Source organism: Numenius arquata, chromosome 1 (genome assembly GCF_964106895.1).
Source record: "Numenius arquata chromosome 1, bNumArq3.hap1.1, whole genome shotgun sequence".
NCBI classification, from domain to species: domain Eukaryota; kingdom Metazoa; phylum Chordata; class Aves; order Charadriiformes; family Scolopacidae; genus Numenius; species Numenius arquata.
The window spans coordinates 50,808,454-50,831,945 of NC_133576.1; the positions used below are offsets into that span (position 1 = coordinate 50,808,454).

Here is a 23,492-nt window from a genome sequence, read left to right on the forward strand (position 1 = left end):
CTTTTAGTCATTGCTTTTTGTTTTGCAGGTTGGTGCTGCATGAAATGGTCCTTGTTGCAAAAAATAAGATACTCATTTTTTTAAAATACATTTTAGAGATGTTGAAAACCGAACTTCTTACATGAGAGTACTAGCTACAGTTTTCATACACAGCTTAGAAAATCAGCCTTTTGGGGAAGGGAGTATTTACTACCAGATACTTGGCTTTTTTTAAAAGGAACACAGCATTTTCATAGACCTATCATAGACAGTCAGTTTTCATGGCTAAAATAAATACTAACGTAATCTTATTTGAGAATTAAATAATTAGTTCTGAAAATTTTTCTAGATCAGGCATTTAAACTTCATGTGTGCTTTTTGAAATCCCATTTTGCTATTGATTTTTGGGAATGTTTGTGAAAAGAGTATCTAATATCAGACCTAATGCACAACTGTGTGCATAATAAAACTATTGTGATAACTGACTGTAACTGTCTGTAGCTCATACTAGTTTCATCAGGGAATCTTTATGGAAACGATAATGCATAATATGGATAAGACTGTTCTAGATTAAGCTTTGTAGTAAAAAGGAACCTACATCCAACATTTGTATAGGATATTTTAAACTCACAAAATGAACAACCCCCAAAATAACAGTATTACTGAATAATTCTTCATACAAAAATTCACACAATTTTTTTGTGGTAAAGGTATGCTTTAAGTATGTTTCCTGTGTTGACTCAAGTTCACAGCTGTCTGATGTTAACCTATGTCTGCTTTCAAGTAAACAACTTTTAATTTGCTATATCACTGCAGTCTATTCACGTCAGAATGTGAAATCACAGTTCTAGTAGCTCAGTGGTGCTTTTTTAGCAGTGCATAAGGAAACCCATCAGGAAACTAGTGTCCTGCTAAAATAAAGCTGAAGAGTCGATGAATGAAGCAGTAAATGGGGAGAAACCATTGTTCTGAAGAGAGGGAATAAGGAACCATGTGAAAGGTAACTGGTATAGCACACCCAACTTAAAATCATAGAATCATAGAATCATTCAGGTTGGAAAAGACCCTTGGGATCATTGAGTCCAACCATCTACCCTACTCTACAAAGTTTTTCCCTACACCATATCCCCCAACACCACATCTAAGCGACTCTTAAACTCATCCAAGGATGGTGACTCAACCACCTCCCTGGGCAGCCTGTTCCAGTGTCTGATCACTCTTACTGTGAAGAATTTCTTCTTATTATCTAGTCTAAACCTACCCTGTTGCAACTTGAAGCCATTCCCTCTTGTTCTATTGCTATTTGCTTGTGAGAAGAGCACAGCACCAACCTCTCTACAGTGTCCTTTCAAGTAGTTATAGAGAGTGATGAGGTCACCCCTCAGTCTCCTCTTCCTCAAACTAAACAGTCCCAGCTCCCTCAATCGTTCTTCGTACGATTTATGCTCCAGGCCCTTCACCAGCTTCGTTGCCCTCTTCTGTACCTGCTCCAGCACCTCGATATCTCTCTTGTATTGAGGTGCCCAAAACTGGACACAATACTCCAGGTGTGGCCTCACCAGTGCTGAGTACAGGGGGACAATCACCTCCCTACTTCTGCTGGTCACACTATTTCTAATACAAGCCAGGATGCCGTTGGCTTTCTTGACCACCTGGGCACACTGCTGGCTCATATTCAGCCGCTTGTCAACTAGAACCCCCAAGTCCTTTTCCACCAGGCAGCTTTCCAGCCACACTTCCCCAGGCCTGTACCGATATTTCAGCAACTCCTAATCCTGCGTCACTTATGAACTCCATAAAATTTTATCTAGCCTTATGATAAGATTTCTTCTGAAAACTTTAATCTGGGAAACACCAGTTAGTAACAGATATCCATAATAGAAACCAGATCTCAACCCACTAGGACAGATCCTGATTCAGTAAGAAGATGGTAATGCAGTGTCAGGTTTTGGGCTTTTTTTACAAAGAACAGTATATGATCAAGGGCAAGGAACCTTATTGATACAAAGAAACTGTCCTCTCATGTTTAAAAGGTAAATCTATGTAGTGATTGGAATGAACCATAGAAGTATTTATACTATGACATTTCTCCACTATACACCATTCCATTTCTTGGAATTAACTTGGATGTATTATTCTAGCTCTCTTTGTCCACATGTCTTTAGTTAAAATAATGACAATGTGCTTTTTCCTCCTGTTTGGTGACGAAGTTTAGGGCAACGAAGCTGGTGAGGGGTCTGGAGCACAAGTCTTATGAGGAGAGGCTAAGGGAGCTGGGGTTGTTCAGCCTAGAGAAAAGGAGGCTGAGGGGAGACCTTATCACTCTCTACAACTCCCTGAAAGGAGGGTGTAGGGAGGCGGGGCTCGGTCTCTTCTCCCAAGTCACAGGCGACAGGACAAGAGGAAACGGCCTCAAGTTGCGCCAGGGGAGGTTCAGGTTGGATATTAGGAAGAATTTTTACACTGAAAGGGTTATCAAGCATTGGAATGGGCTGCCCAGGGTCGAGGCACCATCCCTGGAGGTGTTCAAAAAGTGGGTTGACATGGTGCTGGGAGACATGGTTTAGTGATGGTTTTTTTTGTGAGAGTTAGGTTGATGGTTGGACTAGATGATCTTGAAGGTCCCTTCCAACCTAGATGATTCTATGATTCTATATTTCAACATGACATCTAAAAAGTTATTTCGAACAAATGTGTTTTCTATTGAATAATTTAAATTGTCAGTCAGATAGCTTGATACTGTGAGAATATTCCAAAACCAGTCATCATCCTCACAAAACATTGTGCTGCATATATACAGCTTTCAGTTTGTGAAACTTGACACAATAGATATTTTTTCTGAAGTTCCTAAATCTCTGATTTAATTGCTGAATGAAGAAATGTGAAATGGTACCATAAAATAAATTGGATCTGGAATACCTCTGTTTTCTCCATTCATCAGGTAGCTGTATTACAAATATTGCTCTAATAGATTGTCCTGCCTCATGCTGAAGGACACATTTGAGAACAAATAGCGAGAAGATCAAGTTTAGAAAGAGAACATGACATATCTTGCTGCTTTAACTTTATTGGGAGTTTGTGAGAAGTCTGGAAATATCCTATACAACCAGGCTTGGCTTTTGGCATAGGCAAATAGGCATTTGCCTACAGTACCAGACTGATGGGAGATAGTGACAATATGGTTTCTCAAGGACCTATCTTTACCTAATGGCTGACAAAGCCAAAGAGAAGGATGAACAACAACATTTCTATGTCAGTGCACAATGCTTTTCTAAAATAAAATAATGCTTTGTTGCAAGGGGCAATTTGGTCACATTTCCTAAATCTTCCTTCTGGAGAAGTGACATGTAGAATATGTCTTTTTCACAAAACATTTCTTGGGACTTCAAGCATTATCATAGAAACAGTGAGGCCAAAATATCCATGACTTTGTAGAGCACCACCATCCCTTTTTACCTTTCCCTCTGTGAAAGTTAAGATATATGAAATGCCTGAGGTCTGTTCTAGCCAACTGTCTGTAGCAACTTCCATAAAGTAGTTTTAAAGCCCATGCAGAAGATTGGAATGAAAAAAACAATATAGGTGTTGCTTTAACTCAGCACGACATTAACTCAAACCCTTTAACCAAAACAACTCTTGAGCCAAAGCAAGACTTAGAGAACGATTTGTGTAGAATTGTACCAACCAAACTTTTGTCATTTGAATAATATTTGAGTATTTGAAAACACTACCTTTCCTCCTCGATCAAAGAAATAATTTTTTCATCTAGAGAAATTACTTCTCATAAAATTTTAATATTGTATATTGTTCTGTAAGCTATTCAAACACTTCCAGAATTCATCATAAAGATGGCAAGACTTCAGTGATGGACTATGTGATCTCTCTGTCACTCACCGACCAACTGAAGTGTTTGAAACTTTTAGGGATGAGAAGTGTTGCATAAAAGCAAGGTATCATGAAAAGATGCAAAATGACTTTACAAACTAGATCTCACTTCTTTTTTGATTATATTCTCTCCCACATGGAGATACGTACAGACACAAATCTTTGCTCATCATATCTAGTATCAAAGCTAGAACATTTTAGTTCTTTTTAGAAGCATGGGTTCTTTCCTTTTCCTATTCTGTATCTCTTCTGTAGTTTAAAATAAGACCTTTCTAGTTGTAGGTATTCTGATTCCCTGTGGAAAAAAAGAACAAAACATAATCCTTGAAGTCAGGTTACCCTGTCTACTCTTCAAAGATCTCTTACAGAGAAGGAGGGAAAAATAATCAGTGCAGAGCTCTGTTGACTTCAGGTTGTCTTTGACAAAGTCTATGTTTGCAGCTTGGAGTTTTTCTACTGTATTTTTCCCTCAGAGGCTATGGACTTTCTGTTACTCTAAAAGTTACTTTTAGAGAAGCAGACATACAAAGGCAGTATCCAAATGAACAGCTTAGCTCATTTCTGAACATAAAAAAATGCTTTTAAAAAGGCTTGCACCACAAATGTAGAGGTATCTAGCTTAAAACTGTACTTGAAAACTGTTGGCTTTTTTCAAGAGTTTCAGAGTGTTGGATGTGAAAATAAAGAGTAGTTAAATTTTGATCTTGAGAAAAAGAATCTACTGATTGTTCATTTTATTCTCCTGAATGTGAGTTCTGGAAATCAATCTTCAGTAAACAAGCTAAGTCTACCTGTTCTGACAAATCTTTTAATTGATCCAAACTTCCAGCTTTGGTCTTCCTATAACAGTACAATGTCTTTCCTTCTGTGAAGAATTTTTTTTTGCCAGGTAAAGCTAGAAGTGAACCCAGACAAGTTCCTCACTGGAGAAGAAAAAAGACCTCATCAGGGGAACTTTATTTATAAGCAGTTTAACTGATTACCGTTGAGAAATGGCCTGATGAATGCAAACACGATTTTATGCCTGAATCCTTTTTTTAAAGCGGTGTTACAGGCTGATTTTATTTTTTTTCCCCTTAAGAATGTAATTTAAAGAAAAACAAACATATTTAACCTTTCTATCTTTTAGAAGACCATCTGTAATACCTCATACATTCATAGCAGAGATGAAAAGAAGTTGATTCTTATCATTAGAATGCTCCTAGTTGCCAAGATTGGCTTTAAAAATTTTAAGAGTAGGATTCAGATGAAAATTTCAAATACTTAAATCTATGCCAGAGGAGAGCTCGAACTCAACTGAGAAAAGAGATATCCATGCAGTCAAAATCATTGTTGTGTTATAAATGTGAGGTGCTTTTTAGACAAGGCAATTTGGAATTTATCCCAAACACACCCACATAACCACTATTTTTTCGGACTTATATATATATGTAGTGGGTCATTTTGTTGATTTTTGGCATCTGAAGAAATTGTTTCTATGCCAAAGTCTTAGAATGTGTGTGTTTTGGGGGGCTGGATGTGGGCTAGGCAATGATAAAAAATACTGATGTTCGACATTATTTCATTATCTTGCAATTTTATTTGCTTTACTAAGTGTCATAATAATGTTTTATTGAAAGCATATTAGTAACTGTGTACATGTTACTGTTAATCTCCATTAAGCAATTTAGGCATCATGCAGATAACCTGCTTATTCTTTCATTCTATTGGGAGTTTCCACATCTTCTGTGTAGTGGTTGTATTAGCAGCATAAAAAGTATTTATGAATATATAAGTTCATTATTAACAATTCCCTGGAAACTCTTTCACATGAGATGTATAACAACAGTGCCTAAGAAGGACTGCAATTTCTGCTTGAAAACACTAACCTTTTCTGGTGGTACGTTTGATATCTACTTTTCAAAATTGAGGTCAAATCCCATTTTTAAAAAGCATTCTGGTTGGGAAAAATCTTGAATTAATTTAACTGCACTCTTTCTCTTTAAAATTCATTAAAAGCAAAAATATCTGCTTTTCTAATAACAGAGATTAATGTTAGTTTTACTAACGGTACTCTCTTCTCATTATATTTTCATCTTTCAATTTAAACAATTTGTGTTTCTCCATCTAAGAGATTTTAGGACACCCATGAGGAGGTAGTGGAGGTCTGAGATAAGCTGATCAATATATGCATTATTAAAATAGTGGACAGAATGCCATTACTGCTGTAGTGTTGATGACAAATAGAGATGCTTAAATAAAGTAGTTTACTTGTTTTTCTGTCAGGTCATACATTATACACATTCGATTTCCTCTACAGTCACCACAAAGTGTGGAAGAAGTTAAGGAATTCAATGGAATTAGCCTGAAATCATTAGCTGTAAATTAGACATTCATTTAGGCTAATTCTGCTTTCAATGATGGTCTGCTTATTATAAAGATGTATTTGTCAGGGCTCTAGATAGATAAATTCTTTTTCTTTTATTTTTTTTTGCCCCAAAAGAAAAGAAAGTGTCATCTATTGCTCCTTATGATTTTTATTGGTAGTGTATACATATTTCACAGCACAACTTTAATCAGAAAATCTGGCTTTATCTTCATACAGTAAGAACATTTTTTGCAATGGGATACTATGAAATGAGCATTCATTATTTTTAATGCTGTTCTGTGCTACTGCTTCAGTCTCATGGTTTTCTCATTGTCTCCTTTTTAAATTTCTTATACTGAAATATATTTTAACTCACTCAGTAGAAGTCTGCTAATCAAAACTAGGGAAGGCAAGAATTGTAAATATATCTTAACACTGTACTGTGTACTTTTCTAAAACTCAGGATTTACAGACTATAATCTCATCCACCAGCTCCAACATCCAGAATGGAAAAGTAAGAAAAGAAAATATTTAACACATTGGCTCACTGTTTTCCTTTAATAAAAGAGAAAGAGACTCTTTCTGTTTGTGTCTAAATACAAAATATAGGAAGTCAAAGAGTTTCCATTAGCATCTCTCTATTGTTTTGAGAAGACAGATACAATGATTCCTGTTCATGCACTTTTTTGGGATGCACTATGCATATCTGATTATGTTGTCCTTGTTCTGTTGCACAAGAGATATTGGAGGAATGTGGCTTTAGCCTTCTTTTGGAAATATAATGCCACTAGGTGTATTTGAATGGTATGGTTTTATGCAAAAGAAGTACAAGCTGAAAGAAGGTATTTTGTGTCCTTTTTGTTTGCACATGTACATAGCTATGGTTGACCTGACTACAGCAACAGTACTACTCCTTCCCAGATACAAAGCTCAAATCCCAGCTCAAAGGCATTTCTGGCTTTTTAAATATCCTATAAATTGGTGTAATTCTGTGCTCCCCTGGAATATCTGTGACTCCTTCCTGCCCCTGGTGTGTGTGGGCAGAAGAGACGTTTCTGCATGTGCCTCCTGTTTTATTGGTTTGGGGCATATACATTTCTGAGAAATAATTTCTCTTTGGAGCTGTTTATAAAGCATATTGTATCTTTAAGCTGTTTTACAATTGTAATGTTTAAAAACCAGTATGACTGTTGATGTCACTTTTAACACTATCAGATGAGAGCAAAGCACACAGTCTATGGGGGAGCATTTTAAGTTATGCTACCTGCTGGCCTACTTGAGCTGCAGACCCGCCACACTCTTGTGGGACAGAATGATGTAATGTAAGGTGAGCATGAAGGCTAGTTAAAGTAATAGGTTTTCCTCTTTTGGGGCATGAAAAAGGCTTATTATATTTCCTTTTTCCGTTGCACTTCATGCAAGAGTCAAGTACGAATTATAAAAATTTCTAAACCTAAAAATGTCTAAGTTAAAGATTTATAACCCTGGAGTAACCCCACATAGTTTTTATGCAGAGCAACATCCAATAGTGGGTTACTTGTTAATATACAGTACTCTTCTATATTTCTGAAAATCGGTGTTGATTCTTCAGGGTCTACATGATTGTTTAAAACATTTATCACAGATATTAATCAAATAGTAGATTCCCCTATGATAGCAGATACATTCTGTGAAAGGATCCCGGTGCCATTGATGTCCATGACAAAAAATTAACATTTTTTAGTTTGTTGTTTCCTTCAGGAAAGCACACTTTGCTAAAGAGTTTTCCGGATTCACAATTACAAACTTAATGGTCAGTTCTTGATCACTTAATAAGAAGTTTAGTTAAATATTTATAGGAGAATAATGTAGTTATTTCCTTAAGTTTACTTTCCTGAAATGTATTAAGTTTTTTTTTTACCTGTGAGTGCTCATATTATAAACTGCAGGTATGATTCTCATTATTAGTTCTGCCTGTACAAAGCATTTAATATCAAATATAATTTGAGGTGTAATGAACTTTTCAATATTGAATTTATAATATTTCATAAGTTTGCAAGAAACCCAAATTTTATTTAATAATTAGTTTAACTGAATTGGTGAATTTATTATGTAAGAAGCCTATATAATGCCTGTGTTGTATAAACAATTTTTCCTGGAGCAAAATGTCTGTTTCCACTCATGACACATGGCTCTCCTTGCAGTATTATGTTTTGTGTTACACTGCACTATAATTACCTGCATATTTTACCTCTATGCCACTTGAAAGCAGTATGTGTTCAGTATTGTTTCAGAAATAGAGAATAAAGTGTTGAAATAAAACAGTTTTAAGGACCATTTAGAGACATTTAATACAATATGCAAAAGACCTAATATAGCGTGCAACCCATAGGCCAGGTTTCATCTGCCTTTTTTTGTGATGAACATTTGGATTCAGATTAATGGAATCTTAAATTCTCTTTAACCAAAAAAAACCCTCAAACAAACTCCAAACAAAGAAACAAACCAAAAAATCTGAGATATGTATACTTTCTGTAGCCTACCAAAGCTTCAGACACCAACCTTGAGAATCTTACTTATGGTCATTTTAAAAGCAGGGAGTAGAAGAGAGATAGTAACAGAAGCTGTTACTGGAGGAAGAAGAATGCAAATAGGAAAGAGAAAGAAAAGGCAAGAAAAGAAACAGGTGCTGAAAAGCATGACAGGAAAGGAAGAGATGAAAGGGAGATCTTTTCAGTTGGTCTGAAAAGGAGCAACTGTACCACTGAGCAATGTTAAATGTAAAGATATGGAAATTGATAATAAATTCTGATTAAAGCAACTAGGAATTAACTATTTCATAAGGACTACTTTCTGGCCTTTAATTTTTACTCATGCATGCCTACATCTAGGCTAGATTATATTACTGATATAATTACTTGGCCTTGATTCTGCATTTCAGAAATCTCAGTTTATGTAATTTTGGAAGAGATGCATCTACACCACTACTAGAAGAGAGAGTTATGATTTAGTATATTGGATTCTTTTTTTAGTTACTAATTGTTACGGGTTAATATGTCAATATACATTGGTTCTTTTCTTTTTTTTCCTTATGAAGTAACAGTTGCCAGCAGAAGTAGCAAAGTGCTAGCTGTAAGAAATATTGGATTTTCCTTCACATTCTGGTAGATCTTGCTTTCAAGAACCATTAACTATGCAGGTGTGGTCCAATATAGAGCCAGCTGAAGACTCGTCCCTTGTAGCGAGGTTTTGGAGTTGACCCTGATGTTAATCAACTAAAGGGATCCTTCTCACAGCGAAAATTTGATCAGCAACCTTGGACACTTTGCAGCATGCTGACAGTACATTTGCTCCTTTGAATTCAATGTGATTTCAGGTTAAGCAAAAGATTATTATCTCTTTTACATATTTTTTTTTTTTTTTGTAGCTACTGGTAATATACACACGGAAGCTGACGTTGAAAATTTTCTTCTTAAATTGACGAAAACGAGAGCTAGCACTTGGTATTCCATTATATATCCACTTACAATAATTTTGTTTCACCTCTCAGACTTTCAAGAGGGAGCTGAAAACAAAAGAACCTGTTATCAGGAGTGCACTTGAGACTGTGAGAATCTTCTTAGCAGAGCAGCCAGTGGAGGGACTGGAGAAGCTCTACCCAGAACCAAGAGGTAATTGAAGAACAAGCAGGGTAATAACACATTGCTGGAAAGATCAGTGATGATCAGTGATGATTAAATAAATTCTGCCAGCCGCTGTGAAAGCATTCCTTTTACACTCGAAGCTGAATGTCAGTATTCATAAACTAAGCTAAAAATATAGATGAAAGAAACCCTTAGCCATCCTTCTGAACACTGTGGCACTAAATAGACATGCATATTTATAAGCAGATTTTGAAACTGGCTTTAAACCTTCAGGACCTATCTATAACTACAGACCTATTTGAGGTCAGAAAGCTGCAATTTAACCTAAAATTCAACTTGTAGTCTCAGTACTACAGAAGCTCCCAAATCCACTCAATTGCAGCAAAATATTCAAAATTATTAATATTTATGTATGTGCAGAATTATTTTGCTGAATCAGGACACAGTTGCTAAACATTTAGCTACACCTTGCATGTTTAAAAATGCCTTTATATACTTAAATATGTATTTTGGTGATGTGTATGGTGCAAGATTAAAATTTGTTAAGAGATTTTCAAATGAGAATACATTAATAAAATAAATTTCACAGGTGTTTTTGGTTATGAATAGTTTCTTACTGAACTTTGAACTTATCCAGACAGCAATTATTTTTCTTCTAAGATAGAATATGTCTTAAAAGCCTCTTGACTTTCACATTTAGACCTGCCACCTGAGGAAAGGGCCCAGAATGTCACTAAACTTCTCCAAAGGCAAGCAGATGAGGTCAGAACTGAGTGGGATAAGCTGAATCTGCAGTCTGCTGATTGGCAAAAGAAGATAGACGATGCTCTTGAAAGACTTCAGGGCCTGCAAGACGCAATGGATGAACTGGACCTGAAACTGCGCCAGGCTGAAGTGTTCAAGGGATCCTGGCAGCCAGTGGGGGATCTGCTAATTGACTCTCTGCAGGATCACTTAGAAAAAGTCAAGGTATGTGTCTGTATATCAACACTTCTGAGTGTAAAATAATTACTTTTTTCGTTGTATGAATTCCCAAATCAGGAATTATCTTCTCAAATGAGAAATTGATAGTTTTGTATCACAGTGATTTGTATTTTTAAAAAAAAAGAAAGTACATATAAAGAGTTGTATAATTTCTGCAATTAAAATGAGATCAAAACAACATTGAAAATGTATGTTGCTAACATGGGTAAACAGCACTACAGGAACATGTAAATATCCTCAGCACACTCACTGTTAACTCAGGAGATGCAGAATTAACATGAAAGAAAGCAAAATAGAATAGATAGGAGTATATATGTCAAAGTATAGAAAATTAATTCTCTACTATACTTTTTAAGTATCGTGAGTACGTAATTGAGTCTATAGTTGTAGAGTTTAAATAATTTAAATTATATGGGTTGTTTGTTGTTTTGTCATGATGGTGGTATTTGCTATCTGTCTTATTTGGTAACTAGGCCTCATAACGTAAGATAGTTAAAAAAACCCCAACAAAACAACCCTGGAAAAATGTCATGATTTTCCATAACTTCATGCTTACCTGCTTTCAAACATTGTTTCATAAAATCATTGCTTATTGAGAAACTTATGAGGACTTGTCTTCTTTCAGCATGACTGCCATGGCCAAACTTTATAATACTAGAGGATTCCTTCAGCTAGAGCACAACAGAGTCAGTTGCCATTTTGATAAGAACAAAGTGCCTCTGTTTCATTCACATAAATGGGACTCATCATTCATTTTGAAAGAGACCTGAGCTGACTGTTATTTTCTCTAGTAGAACATAAGGATCTAATGAAGAGGAGATAGAATGACTAATGGCAAGAAAAAATGCCTTTAAAAATCAAATGTAGTTTATTAAAAAAAAAAAAAATCCATGAGTTTTAATCACACAGGAAGTTTAATGAGTGTCCTGAACAAATATTATACAGGAAAAATGACGTACCTGGTAGCTGATGAACATTTAGTTACAAAATTTGTTTATCTTCATTTAAATTCATAAATGAACAGAAGAGATCTATTTATAAATTCTCAGAAAGTGCATTCTATTATAGCCATGGGGTTTTTTTTTTGTGATTTTGAAGATATTCTGAACTGAAACACTGAATCCCTGATATTACTGGAAAACAAAGCAAGTCACTTAATTCTAAAGCTGTGATCATAACCGTTAACTCCATAATTATAGTGCTGAATCCTGTTACATTTAAAAAACAAATCCATCCTAGAGCACATAATGAAATTCTAACAACAGCCAAGGGAAAATAGAAATCTTAATGCTTGTGAAAATCCAGAGGTACTATCAATTGCTAGATGTCTGCTCATTCCTTCGGAAGTCTTAAAACTAGGGCCAGAGAGAAACCAAGACTTCTGTTTCAAGATTTAAAATTAGATACTACCACCTACTCTGATTTTTGTCTCATTTGTACCATATTTACTTAAAGTATTTATGAATATAGGCTATCATAAGACTATATGGTAAGATTATCATCTAAATGGTAAATGAAAAAAACATACAGAATATATTTAAACCCTTATAAGCTATAACCTTTCATTTCATATATGGCAATTATAGTCTGCTAGGTGCACACACATGGTGATATTGTGCTTTCAGCACCTTCTAAGTGATCGTAATTAGCTTAGGTAATATAAGAACACAGTAGGCCAAAAGCTGAATAACATTAACTGTGCAAGTAGTACACTAATTGTCCCAAAATGTGCTGTCTAGAATGTATGTATTGCTCTATTGAAATGTAACGACAACATAGATACTGAAGAAAAATGCATGTACTAAATAGGCAATGTAAGCATGTTTGTGAAATTAATAACTACCAAAAAACCTAAATTGTGTCTGCAATTTGAAGGCCTATATAAAAACTGTATGGTGTTAGGCTTTGTAGGTTTTTACCTCAGTTAATTGTATTTAAGACATATTTAAGACATACGTAGTTTTTGTTGGAGTGAAATCTATTTTAGAAAAGTTGTAAATCAAGACCAATAATTTATGTAACCGTAAAACAGAGCATGTAAATCCTTAAAAAGTTTTCAAGTTTGCATTTTTTACATGTGAACTGGCTAGACTGTAGAAACTTTGATCTGATCCTTTATATCCTTAGCATATCTACCTGAAGTGTACAAATATTTAACATATACTCACAATCCTAGCCTTAATTGCTGAGTTTAATTTTTCAAACCTAAAAAGTGGGATTTAAGGTATGTATATTGTCTGTGACAGGAGCAATAAGACATAATTTAAGCCCATTTTTATGTCGAACAGATTTGTTGGATAGTAAATTCATTTCTGACCCTCTCTTGATAAACTTAGATACAGCCATTATTACTATCTCAGTAATAATGATCAAATTTAGTAAGTTTTTCTTCCCCCACCCCTCTATTTTGTTTAAATGATATTCAAAGTATTGGGAAGCCATTTTTTTGTGTATTCCATTGTCATGGTTTTGGCCAAATTTACCAAAACCAGACCGATAGATGGCCCTTCCCCTCCCCTCTTCCCCACCCCCCCAAAAGAGAGAGAGAGGAGAGAAAGAGAGAAGGAGATTCAGAAGTTTAGAATGAACTAAACTACTTTAATGAAGAATTAATATTAAAATAAAAATAAAGAAGAAAATAATGAAATAGATGCAATATATTGAAAGGCTGAGAGAGCTGGGACTCTTTAGCCTGGAGAAGAGAAGGCTGAGGGGAGACCTTATCAATGCTTATAAGTATCTAAAGGGTGGGTTGAAGGAGGAGGGAGCCAGACTCTTTTCAGTGGTTGCCAGTGAGAGGACGAGGGGCAACGGGCACAAGTTGGAACATAGGAGGTTCCACTCAAATATGAGAAGAAACTTCTTCACGGTGAGGGTGACAGAGCACTGGAACAGGCTGCCCAGGGAGGTTGTGGAGTCCCCTTCTCTGGAGATTTTCCAGACCCGCCTGGATGCAGTCCTGAGTAACGTGCTCTAACATGCTCTGGGCAATCCTGCTTCAGCAGGGGAGTTGGACTAGATGATCTTTATGGTCCCTTCCAACTCTAAAAATTCAGTGAAATTCAGTGAAATATACAAAACTGTATCAAGCTCCCAGGATGACAGTCACGTCACCGGTAGGCACTGGGGAAGTCCCAGACTGGACTCAGCGATGGATGGGAACTGGATTCCAGCTCTGGAGTCAGGAACACACGGATCGGGATCAAAGGCAGATGAACAGACAGAGTCCCCTCTGGACATCGGCCATCGCAGGAAGAGGGTTGACCCTTTTATCCCTCAGCTTTTATACTGAGCATGGGGCAGATGGGATGGAATACTCCAGTTGGTCAGGTTTGGGTCACCTGTCCTGTCCACTCCTCCCCACCGATGGGACCCCTCTACTTTTTTTCCGTTTCTGACCCTCTTAAGGGGGCAAATAACGAAATGGGCTGACCTTGGTTGTTATGGCAGTAAGTATAAGCAAGGGCCTCCCTGCATACCATTCCTTGGCATGGAGCACACACTTTGGTCTTATCATTCTGAGAACGAGCAGTTTTCTCCACAATATGCTGTTAATTTCAGAGAGTTAGAAGAGGCCTAGCTAGGATGTAAAGTTACAGAACAGAAAATTGGTTTGTTTTTACTTCAAACCGGGACATCCATTTCCACAGCTATCAAAGATGCAAGATAAAGATTCTATTTTGGCTACTTTTGTACAAGAAATTAAAGCAAATCCATACCTTTCTACAAAATGTAATGCATGTTTATTTTCTTCATAAGATTTTAACAACTACATAAAATAAACTTTCAATAACAGTATTATATTTGTAGTCCAGAGGAGAGCTACCAAGCTGGTGAGGGGTATAGAGAACAAGTCATACAAGGAGAGGCTGAGGTAATTGGGCGTGTTTAGTTTGGAGAAGAGGAGGCTGAGGGGAGACCTCTTTGCCCTCTACAACTACCTGAAAGGAGGGTGTAGAGAGGTGGGTGTTGGCCTCTTCTCCCAAGGGAATAATAACAGGATCAGAGGAAATGGTCTGAAGCTGCAGCAGGGGAGGTTTAGATTAGGTATTAGGAAGAATTACTTTACTGAGAGAGTGGTCAAGCACTGGAACAGCCTTCCCAGGGAGGTGGTTAAGTCACCATCCCTGGAGATATTCAAGAAACGTGTAGATGTGGCACTTCAGGGCATGCTCTAGTGGCTGAGACTGTAGGCGTCTTTTGTGTGTGTATGGTTGGACTCGATGACCTCAGAGGTCCTTTCCAACCATGATGATTCTGTGATTCTGTGATTAGTAAACAAAATATTGCTTTGGAGGTCCAATGATGGGAAGACTGAAGGGGCAAGAGAAATTTCTGGTAGAGTAATCCCCCAAAATGCTGTAGGCTTATGAGAATGGAAATGGAAAATGAGTTAAATCTGTTATGTAATTCCTAATGTGCAATTTTAAAAAATAGCTTATAATATTCAAGACTGGGAGAATCGCTGAGACATTTGACTCAACTCTATGATTTTAGATGCCTGATGTCTGTTATTTGGCCTGTATAAGCTGGTCTAACACATGCCTGGTTACTGTTTTCTTCTTGCTCCCCTTAGTAATTGATTCAGTTAAAGGTTAAATACTTTTCCTTTGAAAATGTTTTAATTAAAAAGTAAATTTATTGAAGAAGACAGTTATATAGCCGTCAGTTAAAAGTTAATCATAAACAATATTCCTTATAAGTTATTTTATTAACCCGACATTATCAAATTCATATATTATACATCTCTCATCCTTGCTCTGTTTTTTTTGTTATATGTATCACAATGACAGATGATATTACAGTGTCAGGGAAAGTACCTATTACTCTCTGTACATCTAAGCACTCTAAGCACCTTCTGAGCAGATCTTCAAAATACTGGTCGCATGCAATTGCATTTCTTGCAAACCCTTCTCCTAATTGGGATCATATTAGCCTTTCAAAACCTAAGCTGATGAATAACTTCCTAGGGAATGAGCTTACCCAGTGCCATTTGTCACTGTTCTCTTTAGCTATAGTTGCTGGAGCAATTAAGGTCACGGCATAACTGTGCGTGGAACTCACACAAAATAACCGATCCTTGATCAATATCAATAGATTATTATTACAGATCCATGGTCTGTATTAATGTACCAATTGGTATTCCTCTCTGATACTGAGGACAAGAGAAAAATAGTTTTAGAAAGTATGTAAAGTAGACTACAGATGACCTAGAATCAAAATATTGTCAGACTTCTCTGCTTCTCTGTTATTCTCCCCTTTTTCTTTTCTCATCTGAGTGATCTTATCTGCAGACTGAAATAAAACTTACTTTCTGAATAACACAAATTCTCTCTCTCTCTTCCAAGCACACCTTTCTGTCCATTAAAATCCAAACCACCACTCACCTGTCTTCAATTCAATTCAAGCCCAAATGAATCTGTTAAATGTCCCCTAATATCCATTAGCTTATTGTTTTGATTGTAGCTCAGATCATATTTTAGACATGACCTGGGATTTCTACTTCTCTCTGCAGCAAATTCAACAGATGCTTTCTTCTTGCAAATACTAATAATTTTTCCTCCTCAACAGAATGCCAGGAACACTTAGCTCACATGAGACCATCACTCAGTTTTTGTATTAAGCTTTTCCTAGTGTTGATATATGCAATCATACCTGCCTCATCCATTTGGTTATCTTATTCTAAGAGCCATTCCAGGAATTGGTAGCAAAACTACCTTTCCTCTCATTCTCCCCCACAGACCCTCCTTTGCTCCATACCAACCAAAACCTTGATAATGGTTATGCTGCTAGTGCAACAATCACTGCATGTCATGCTGGTATCTTCTCACTGTTTTCTTGCTTGTCTGTAGACATCTGCTGAGAAATACTAAGAGGAATGGATGCTGTTGAGTATTCAGAAGTGCTCCCTTAGGTAGTTGAAATTTTGATACTTGTACACTCTGAAAAATTCTGTTTTAAACTAGAGGACACTATTTTGGGATGTTGTGCACAAAATTTTGTGACAGAGAAGACAATTTAATTTTAACAGTGTGGTTTATCTCTTACTAAAGGTAGCTCAGCTACTCAAAGGTGCTTATGAAAGCACAATACTTTCGTACGGCAGTGATACTCTACCATATCGCTAGTGGCATATAACTGCTTCAGTTTTCTGTCACAGACAACACTGTAAATGAACAGCAGAGCCTCTGGACTCCATGGGGGATATAACTCCTTTTTTTTTTTTTACTCTTTTTTAACAACTGCAAAAGAATAAAAAAAAAATAAATGACGAAGAATAGGCAGTAGTGTCTGTGGTTTCTCTAGTTCAAAATAGAGGTGTATATCTTAACAACAAGGCCTGCCAAATAAAAGCTGAATTCTGTAGCCCTATTTTCAATTAACTCCGTTCTGTTATAGAATGATTTGTTCTCCTTCACTGTCACATAAAGAGAGCACCTTGACTCAATGTCATGATTTTAACTGTAAAAAGTAGAATAGAGTTTAGTGACATAAATCATTTCCTGTGAACAATTTTCACTAAAGTCTTAATCTTACTTCTTAAGAACTGGTGGTTGTTCTTGTAGGTTCACTTTTACAGTTATGAATAAATCAATTGCATGGGAAGACTATGAACCTTGCATATAGATTATGGATTTTAATATATTTAATGTAACAAATTTTAATATATTTAATGTTACAAGTGTTACAAAGGTTCTAAGAATTCTTATTTGCAATTTTAATACAATTTCTACTAATTATTTTCTACAAAATCATGAAACAAAAGGCAATGAGAAATTCATGAGTACTGCATAAGTAACCATTTTTTTCTGAGAGGTCAGGCCTGAATTATATGCTGTTTAATTCAGAATTTCTTGGGCATAATTGACAGTTGTAGACAATTGTATGTTACTGACAAACGTTCCCTGGGAAGTGTCCACCTGAAACTTCTTTCTAATCTGTAAACTGAACAGAGTTTGCAATTATGCATAGATCAGAAATGAACTGATCTGCTCATCATCTACTCCAAAATTACTTTCTGTGTGCACTCAGTCCTTTTGTCTCTAGTCATCTCTTCTCTAAATGAGACAGAAAGTAAGACAACCCCTTACGATAATTAGCTAAATTTCAGTTGTGTTCCTATGTGGCCATGGAAAGAAAAGAAATAGATTTGGCAAGGTTAAAATAACATATTATTACAAACACTCCAATACTAAATCAGCAGCCTCAGTTACCGGACAACGAATGATCATAGGCAGTTTGTTAAGAAAAACACCAACCAACCTTATATATTCTTCTGTACTTCCTTTTGGTACTGTTCAGCTACTGCTGTGCTGAAAAGAGGTATTTCAGAAAAGTGAACTCTTACTGTGCTGTTTTGAGAGAACTGTGCTGACAGCTGCTTGCAATGGAGAATCTGAGAGCAAAGCAAGTTTTTGAATTTCTAATTTGTTCTCATTCACAAAACATCTAATAAATTCCTCCTGAATTATTTGAAATGTTTAAGCAATTGTTAATTTTCTATCCTTCCTGAAGAAAGAATGATTTTTGTAAGGAATTAGTAGGGATCATGTACAAGAAAATTAATGAATGACACATAAAACCAAGACAATAGTTCACATTCATCCCCTCCTAGCAATCAAGATGTATACTGGACATGAAGAGATCAGTTTTAAATAAAACCATAGAAACTATGCAAGACATGATTACCTGGAAGATGTATTGAATAACCAGAATTTCCAACTAGCTAGATATTAATAGCAGTGCTAGATCCATTTAAAGCAAATTGTAATGTGATGCCTATGCTCCTGTAATTTTTTGCTAACATAAAATAAAGATATTCATTAAGTTAAGCTGGCAGAGCTCATGCAGTCCAGTCTGTAAAGTAAAATGACATTACACATACAGTGACTTTTGAGATCTTTTTAATTCCCTTTCTTTACTGATAGTCTCTAGTTATGTTCCTTGAAAAACAAACAAACAAACAAACCAACCAAATCCAACAAAAGACTTTTTTTTTTTTTTTTTACATGTGGACATCTGTATTTATATCAACAGCAAATTACTACTATTTCAAAGTAAATTAACTTGCCTGGTATTCTGAACAAACAAACTTTTGTTCCACATGACAACACGTAATTTTTTTACATTGCCTACTTATCTTTCTGCATTATTCTAAGCCCAACCCCTTTTTTGCTTCAAATTTCTAGCATGTCTAATGACGGGTCTTTTTCATGTGCATCACCGATTGGTTTCACTGCTGCTACAGTTTGTAGCAGGCAAGCCTACAGAAGTAAGTGGCCCTAAAGTATTGTTTCAACAGTTTTAGTACTCATTGACTAAGACGTATTTTGACAGTTTACGATAAGTTCTGTGCTGGACTCTGTGATTTTTAAAAATTGTTTCATACAGAATACATATTTCCTCCTAATTCATTTTCCAGCTTTGCAAACCCCAGAAAATCATCCCTGAGAAAATGAGAGATGATCTCTGTAAACAGTTTTCATCGGTGTGAAATATTTGTAGACTAGAGGTTGTTCTAAGATAGTATACAAGGAGAAGATGATCTAATAGCATTCTAGGGGACTTTAAGGTTTCAAACATAAATATGGTCAAACAAAACAAAATTTACAAAATGACAAAAACTCTTCTGCTACAGTTTTAATTCCAATATTAACTAAAGCATCCATAAAGTACATCAGAACATAAACTTTATTTTAAAATAAACCAAAATCATATTTAAATTTACTGGAACACTTTGACATCCTACAGATGTCCTTATTATATAGAATATTTTTCTAAATTTAAAACTTTTTGGAGTTTGCTGTGATGAAAGCAATAGTTGAAGTTTTTTTGGAATTTGGTAATGGGTCAACTTTTAGGATGTTGTAAAACATCAAAGACATTTCTGCTAACTACATTACCTAATTGGTTGTACAGCCTGGTGTCTTTTACTTTCTTTTTTTTTCTTCAAAGGTAGTTTTATACAACAGAGAATTTAGTAGGGTTGTTTGGTTGTCACTATTGGAGGCAAGTTTAATTTTCTAAGGTTTGTTTGAAATATGAAATTGGGTTAAAAACCATGGAGTGCTTCATCATGTAGTTGTACCAGCTAAGTTAGTTCTGCTATGCTTCTTAGCTTGTAGGAGATGAAAGTTACTCAGTTGTGTCCTGTGGTCTCTTAATCTCATTTTAACAGTTTATGAATGAATTTATTTTCTCACATGAAAAGAAATATAATCACAAGTGGTTATTTAATATGTGATAGTCATGTATTTGAAACTGATACAAATTTAATCTAAAAATCTCATCTGCCTTATGTTCTTCCTCTGTAACCAGTCACATAAGATTGGAGAGTTTGTTATGGCAATAACTATGACAGTAGCCGATATTTAAGCCCATTTTAAATACCTGAAGCAAATCACCATTCCTTCTGCTGAGTCCTTTTGAAATAAACAATACAATTCTGATGTCATATTAAGATGTTACCACTTCAGCTATAGTGAATGTTTTATGGAGAACAGATTACATAGGGGTTTTGTCTATATCAAGCTACCTATTTTAAGGAGAGAGTACAAAATTATTTTCACACAGAGATAATAAGAAAATGATAGGCAGGCAGAGAAATGAAATCTTAGAGGAGTCTTTTAAAATTAAGACTGCCCTTGACCATACTAGTCATTGGGAAACAGTAACATAATTGAGATACAGAAACATTAATGTTTTTCTCTTAACAGAGTATTCTTTGATTAACTTTTTGGGGAGTCACAACAACTAGTGTGAGAAACAGCCTCTTGTGGATCATTTTGTGAAAGAACCAGCACCTGGGAGAAAGCTGCACAAGATTTCACCCAGTTTGAACCAAATTTGTGTTAATTGAAGTAACACATTTATTAATAGAACAGATTGACTATTTTCTCTTTGATTAAGGACCCTTGCTCTAAGTGATACTGTTAACTTTTCCCTGACAGTAAGAAAAATTCCTGAACTCTGAAGAAGAAAAAAAGCTGACCAGTAAAAAGTGGAAATCTTTTCTACCTCCAACCCAGTTTGGTAGAACATGCTATTATTAGATCAACAGTTTTCATTTACAGCTAAATTTTCCCTTGTATGAACTCACCCTGCTGATTTCAGTGGGAGCTCAACACGCACATCCGCAGGCAGAATTTGACTTTTTAAGTATTGGTAATCTCTGATCTTGGTTTCTGATATCCTGCTGAGAGAACTGCCTAATACATGTATAAAGACTTGTCTGTCGTTTTATGCCTCTGAGGCTCAGAATTGAGGTCAGACCAGAACATTTTTAAAAGATTGTTCCTTATCAGTTTATCAAAAATAAGAATGGGATTTGAGCTTTTAGAAGGAGAATTAAACATTAATGTCTAAGTACCTAAGTGGCATGGTTATTGCAGGGACTCTAGCATTTAACATAGCTTTTTGTTTATTTTAAGTTTGCAATATAAAAACAGGACATATAGAGACGTCTGATGATCAAGTATTGACATTCCCTGACATGACATTAAATAAAAGATGCTCTTTAACTCTTGTGATGCTGTTCAAAAGTCTTCTTTCTCTAATAACTTGGAAATGTATATTTATCCAAGGAAAAAATAATACAATGTGAGTAACACTATTCTTTTTACCATGGGACCGTTTTATTCAGGCCTTCCTAAGTGACTGTGGCCCAGGGAGCTGCATGGCTAAGGGGAGAAAAATTATATCCAAGGAGTATTTAGAATAGAAATCTGGTCTGCTATATGTGGTCTGCTATATGTGGTCTGCTATATGTAGTCTGCTATTGAAACATGTCTATGTAAAGCAAAAGGACACATCAGAAGTGAATATATAACCAGAGACATGTATGTTAAGCAAGACAAGAGAGGAGGGAAAAGAGAGGCGTGCTAGAAATCTGTTTTCTGTGAGTACGCAATTTTTTTTCATGAAGAGAAGTCTGCCAGTATTATGGTTTTAATGAAATCTTTTCTTAAAACATTGACTTTCCTATTCCTGGGAATGTATTTTGTTGTTGTAACTATCAAGTGTGCAGATTCTGTAATGATAATGTTACTATGACATGGGCAAATCAATGAGCAAAATAAAATCAATTTATCAAGCTCATATACTGGTACCCAGTAATTACTTAGGGACTGCTTGAAGTAGGGAGTGCAATGAATGTTAGATTGCCTGGGATGCTTATCAATGACCCTTTGCGCTATACTTTTCTCATTTTAATCTTTATATATTTAAAGCCTAATAGAGGTTTATTTCGTTTTTTTGTCCAAGGTTAACACATAATAAAACCTTATAATTGCTGCTTAGCACTTTTATAGTGCTTCTCATGTTCCAGGTAGTATGAGTCAATCTTCTCAGCTTCTTTCTGAGGCTGCAATAGAAGTAGTATTATCCCCAATTTACAAATAGGGCAATTGAATCAGTGACACTAATTTGTCCAGACAGCAATGTCACTCAAATTATTTTTATTCTCTCTAGCTTTTACCTGCAAATTGTTTTATTTTAGTTGGGTTCAATTATCTAGATGATTAAGAATGACAATTTTCATCAGTTTCAGCATAAGCCACAGCTACTCATTTCCCAGAGCTGCAGCCTGCTCAGCAGCCTGCTACCCAGAAGGGTTTCAGCCTGAATGCCTGGGAAGGTGGGTACTGCTCCTGACAGTTTCCCCACCTGTGTCTGGTGCTGCTAGACCTGTTTCGTTTTTTATGTTTTATTTAACTGTTTCCTTTTCAGCATTTTATTTTAGTATTCTTTCCTCCTAAATTAGCTGAAGAAGTAAATTGTTGTTGCTTATTGTTGTTGTTGTTCTGCTAAAGTCTACTGTTAGAACTGAAATCCCTTCTCTGGTGTTTTTGAAGTATGTTCTTATTAGATGTAAGAAGTCTAGGAATTTCCACCTCAAGATTTTGACTTTGTGTGTCACCCACACCCACTCCCCGCACATCATACAGTGGTGGTGAAAAGCTGAAGACAGGAATTACAATATTAATTCAAGAATTGGAAAACATAGCTTTCAGCAAAGCACTTGAACAGTCCATCTTACCTGCGTTCTTCTGGAGGTTAGAGACTGGATGGACTGTAATAACTCCTTTTAACCTTGAGCTCTAACCCTGTTACCCTTGCTAAAGGTAGAAATTATCAACTTTATGAGGCTAAACATCATGAAATATTTACATGGTAAATTTTAAGACATAGAATCATAGAAACATAGAATGGTTAGAGTTGGAAGGGACCTTAAAGATCACTGAGTTCCAACCCCCCTGCCATGGGCAGGGACACCTCCCACTAGAGCAGGTTGCTCAAAGCCCCATCCAGCCTGGCCTTGAACACTTCCAGTGATGGGGCCTCCACAACTTCTCTGGGAAACCTGCTCCAGTGCCTCACCACCCTAAGTAAAGAAGATGTATTTTAAAATCAAAATAAAGATCTGTATATGCTTTTTGTTAAAAAAGATAGGAGTAGTTTTTGAAGCTTCTTGTCTGAATTGTTTTACTCTTTAATCTGTGTCTTAGTAGTGTCTAAGCTAGGCTTTTGTAAAGCCATGCAAGGAATCCATGTTTTTCCTCCTGAGGCATAGGGCCTGCCTGCTGATGTGTGGAAGCTTGAGATATTTTGTAGTATCGTGATACAGTTGTTGCAATCTTTCTGGTTTAAACTGCGTTCTTTTTCGTCAGTGGAAT

General features: G+C 35.9%; 1 protein-coding gene across 2 annotated transcripts in view; it reads left to right on the forward strand.

The window, feature by feature from the left end:
- DMD (dystrophin) overlaps positions 1–23,492 on the forward strand; it is a 1,192,402-nt gene that overhangs the window by 992,147 nt on the left and 176,763 nt on the right. For both annotated transcript variants that reach the window (XM_074159135.1, XM_074159144.1), the window contains exons 58-59: positions 9,741–9,861; positions 10,535–10,803. In XM_074159135.1, coding sequence (XP_074015236.1) covers positions 9,741–9,861; positions 10,535–10,803 — 390 coding nt within the window. The remainder of the gene's footprint in view (positions 1–9,740; positions 9,862–10,534; positions 10,804–23,492) is intronic.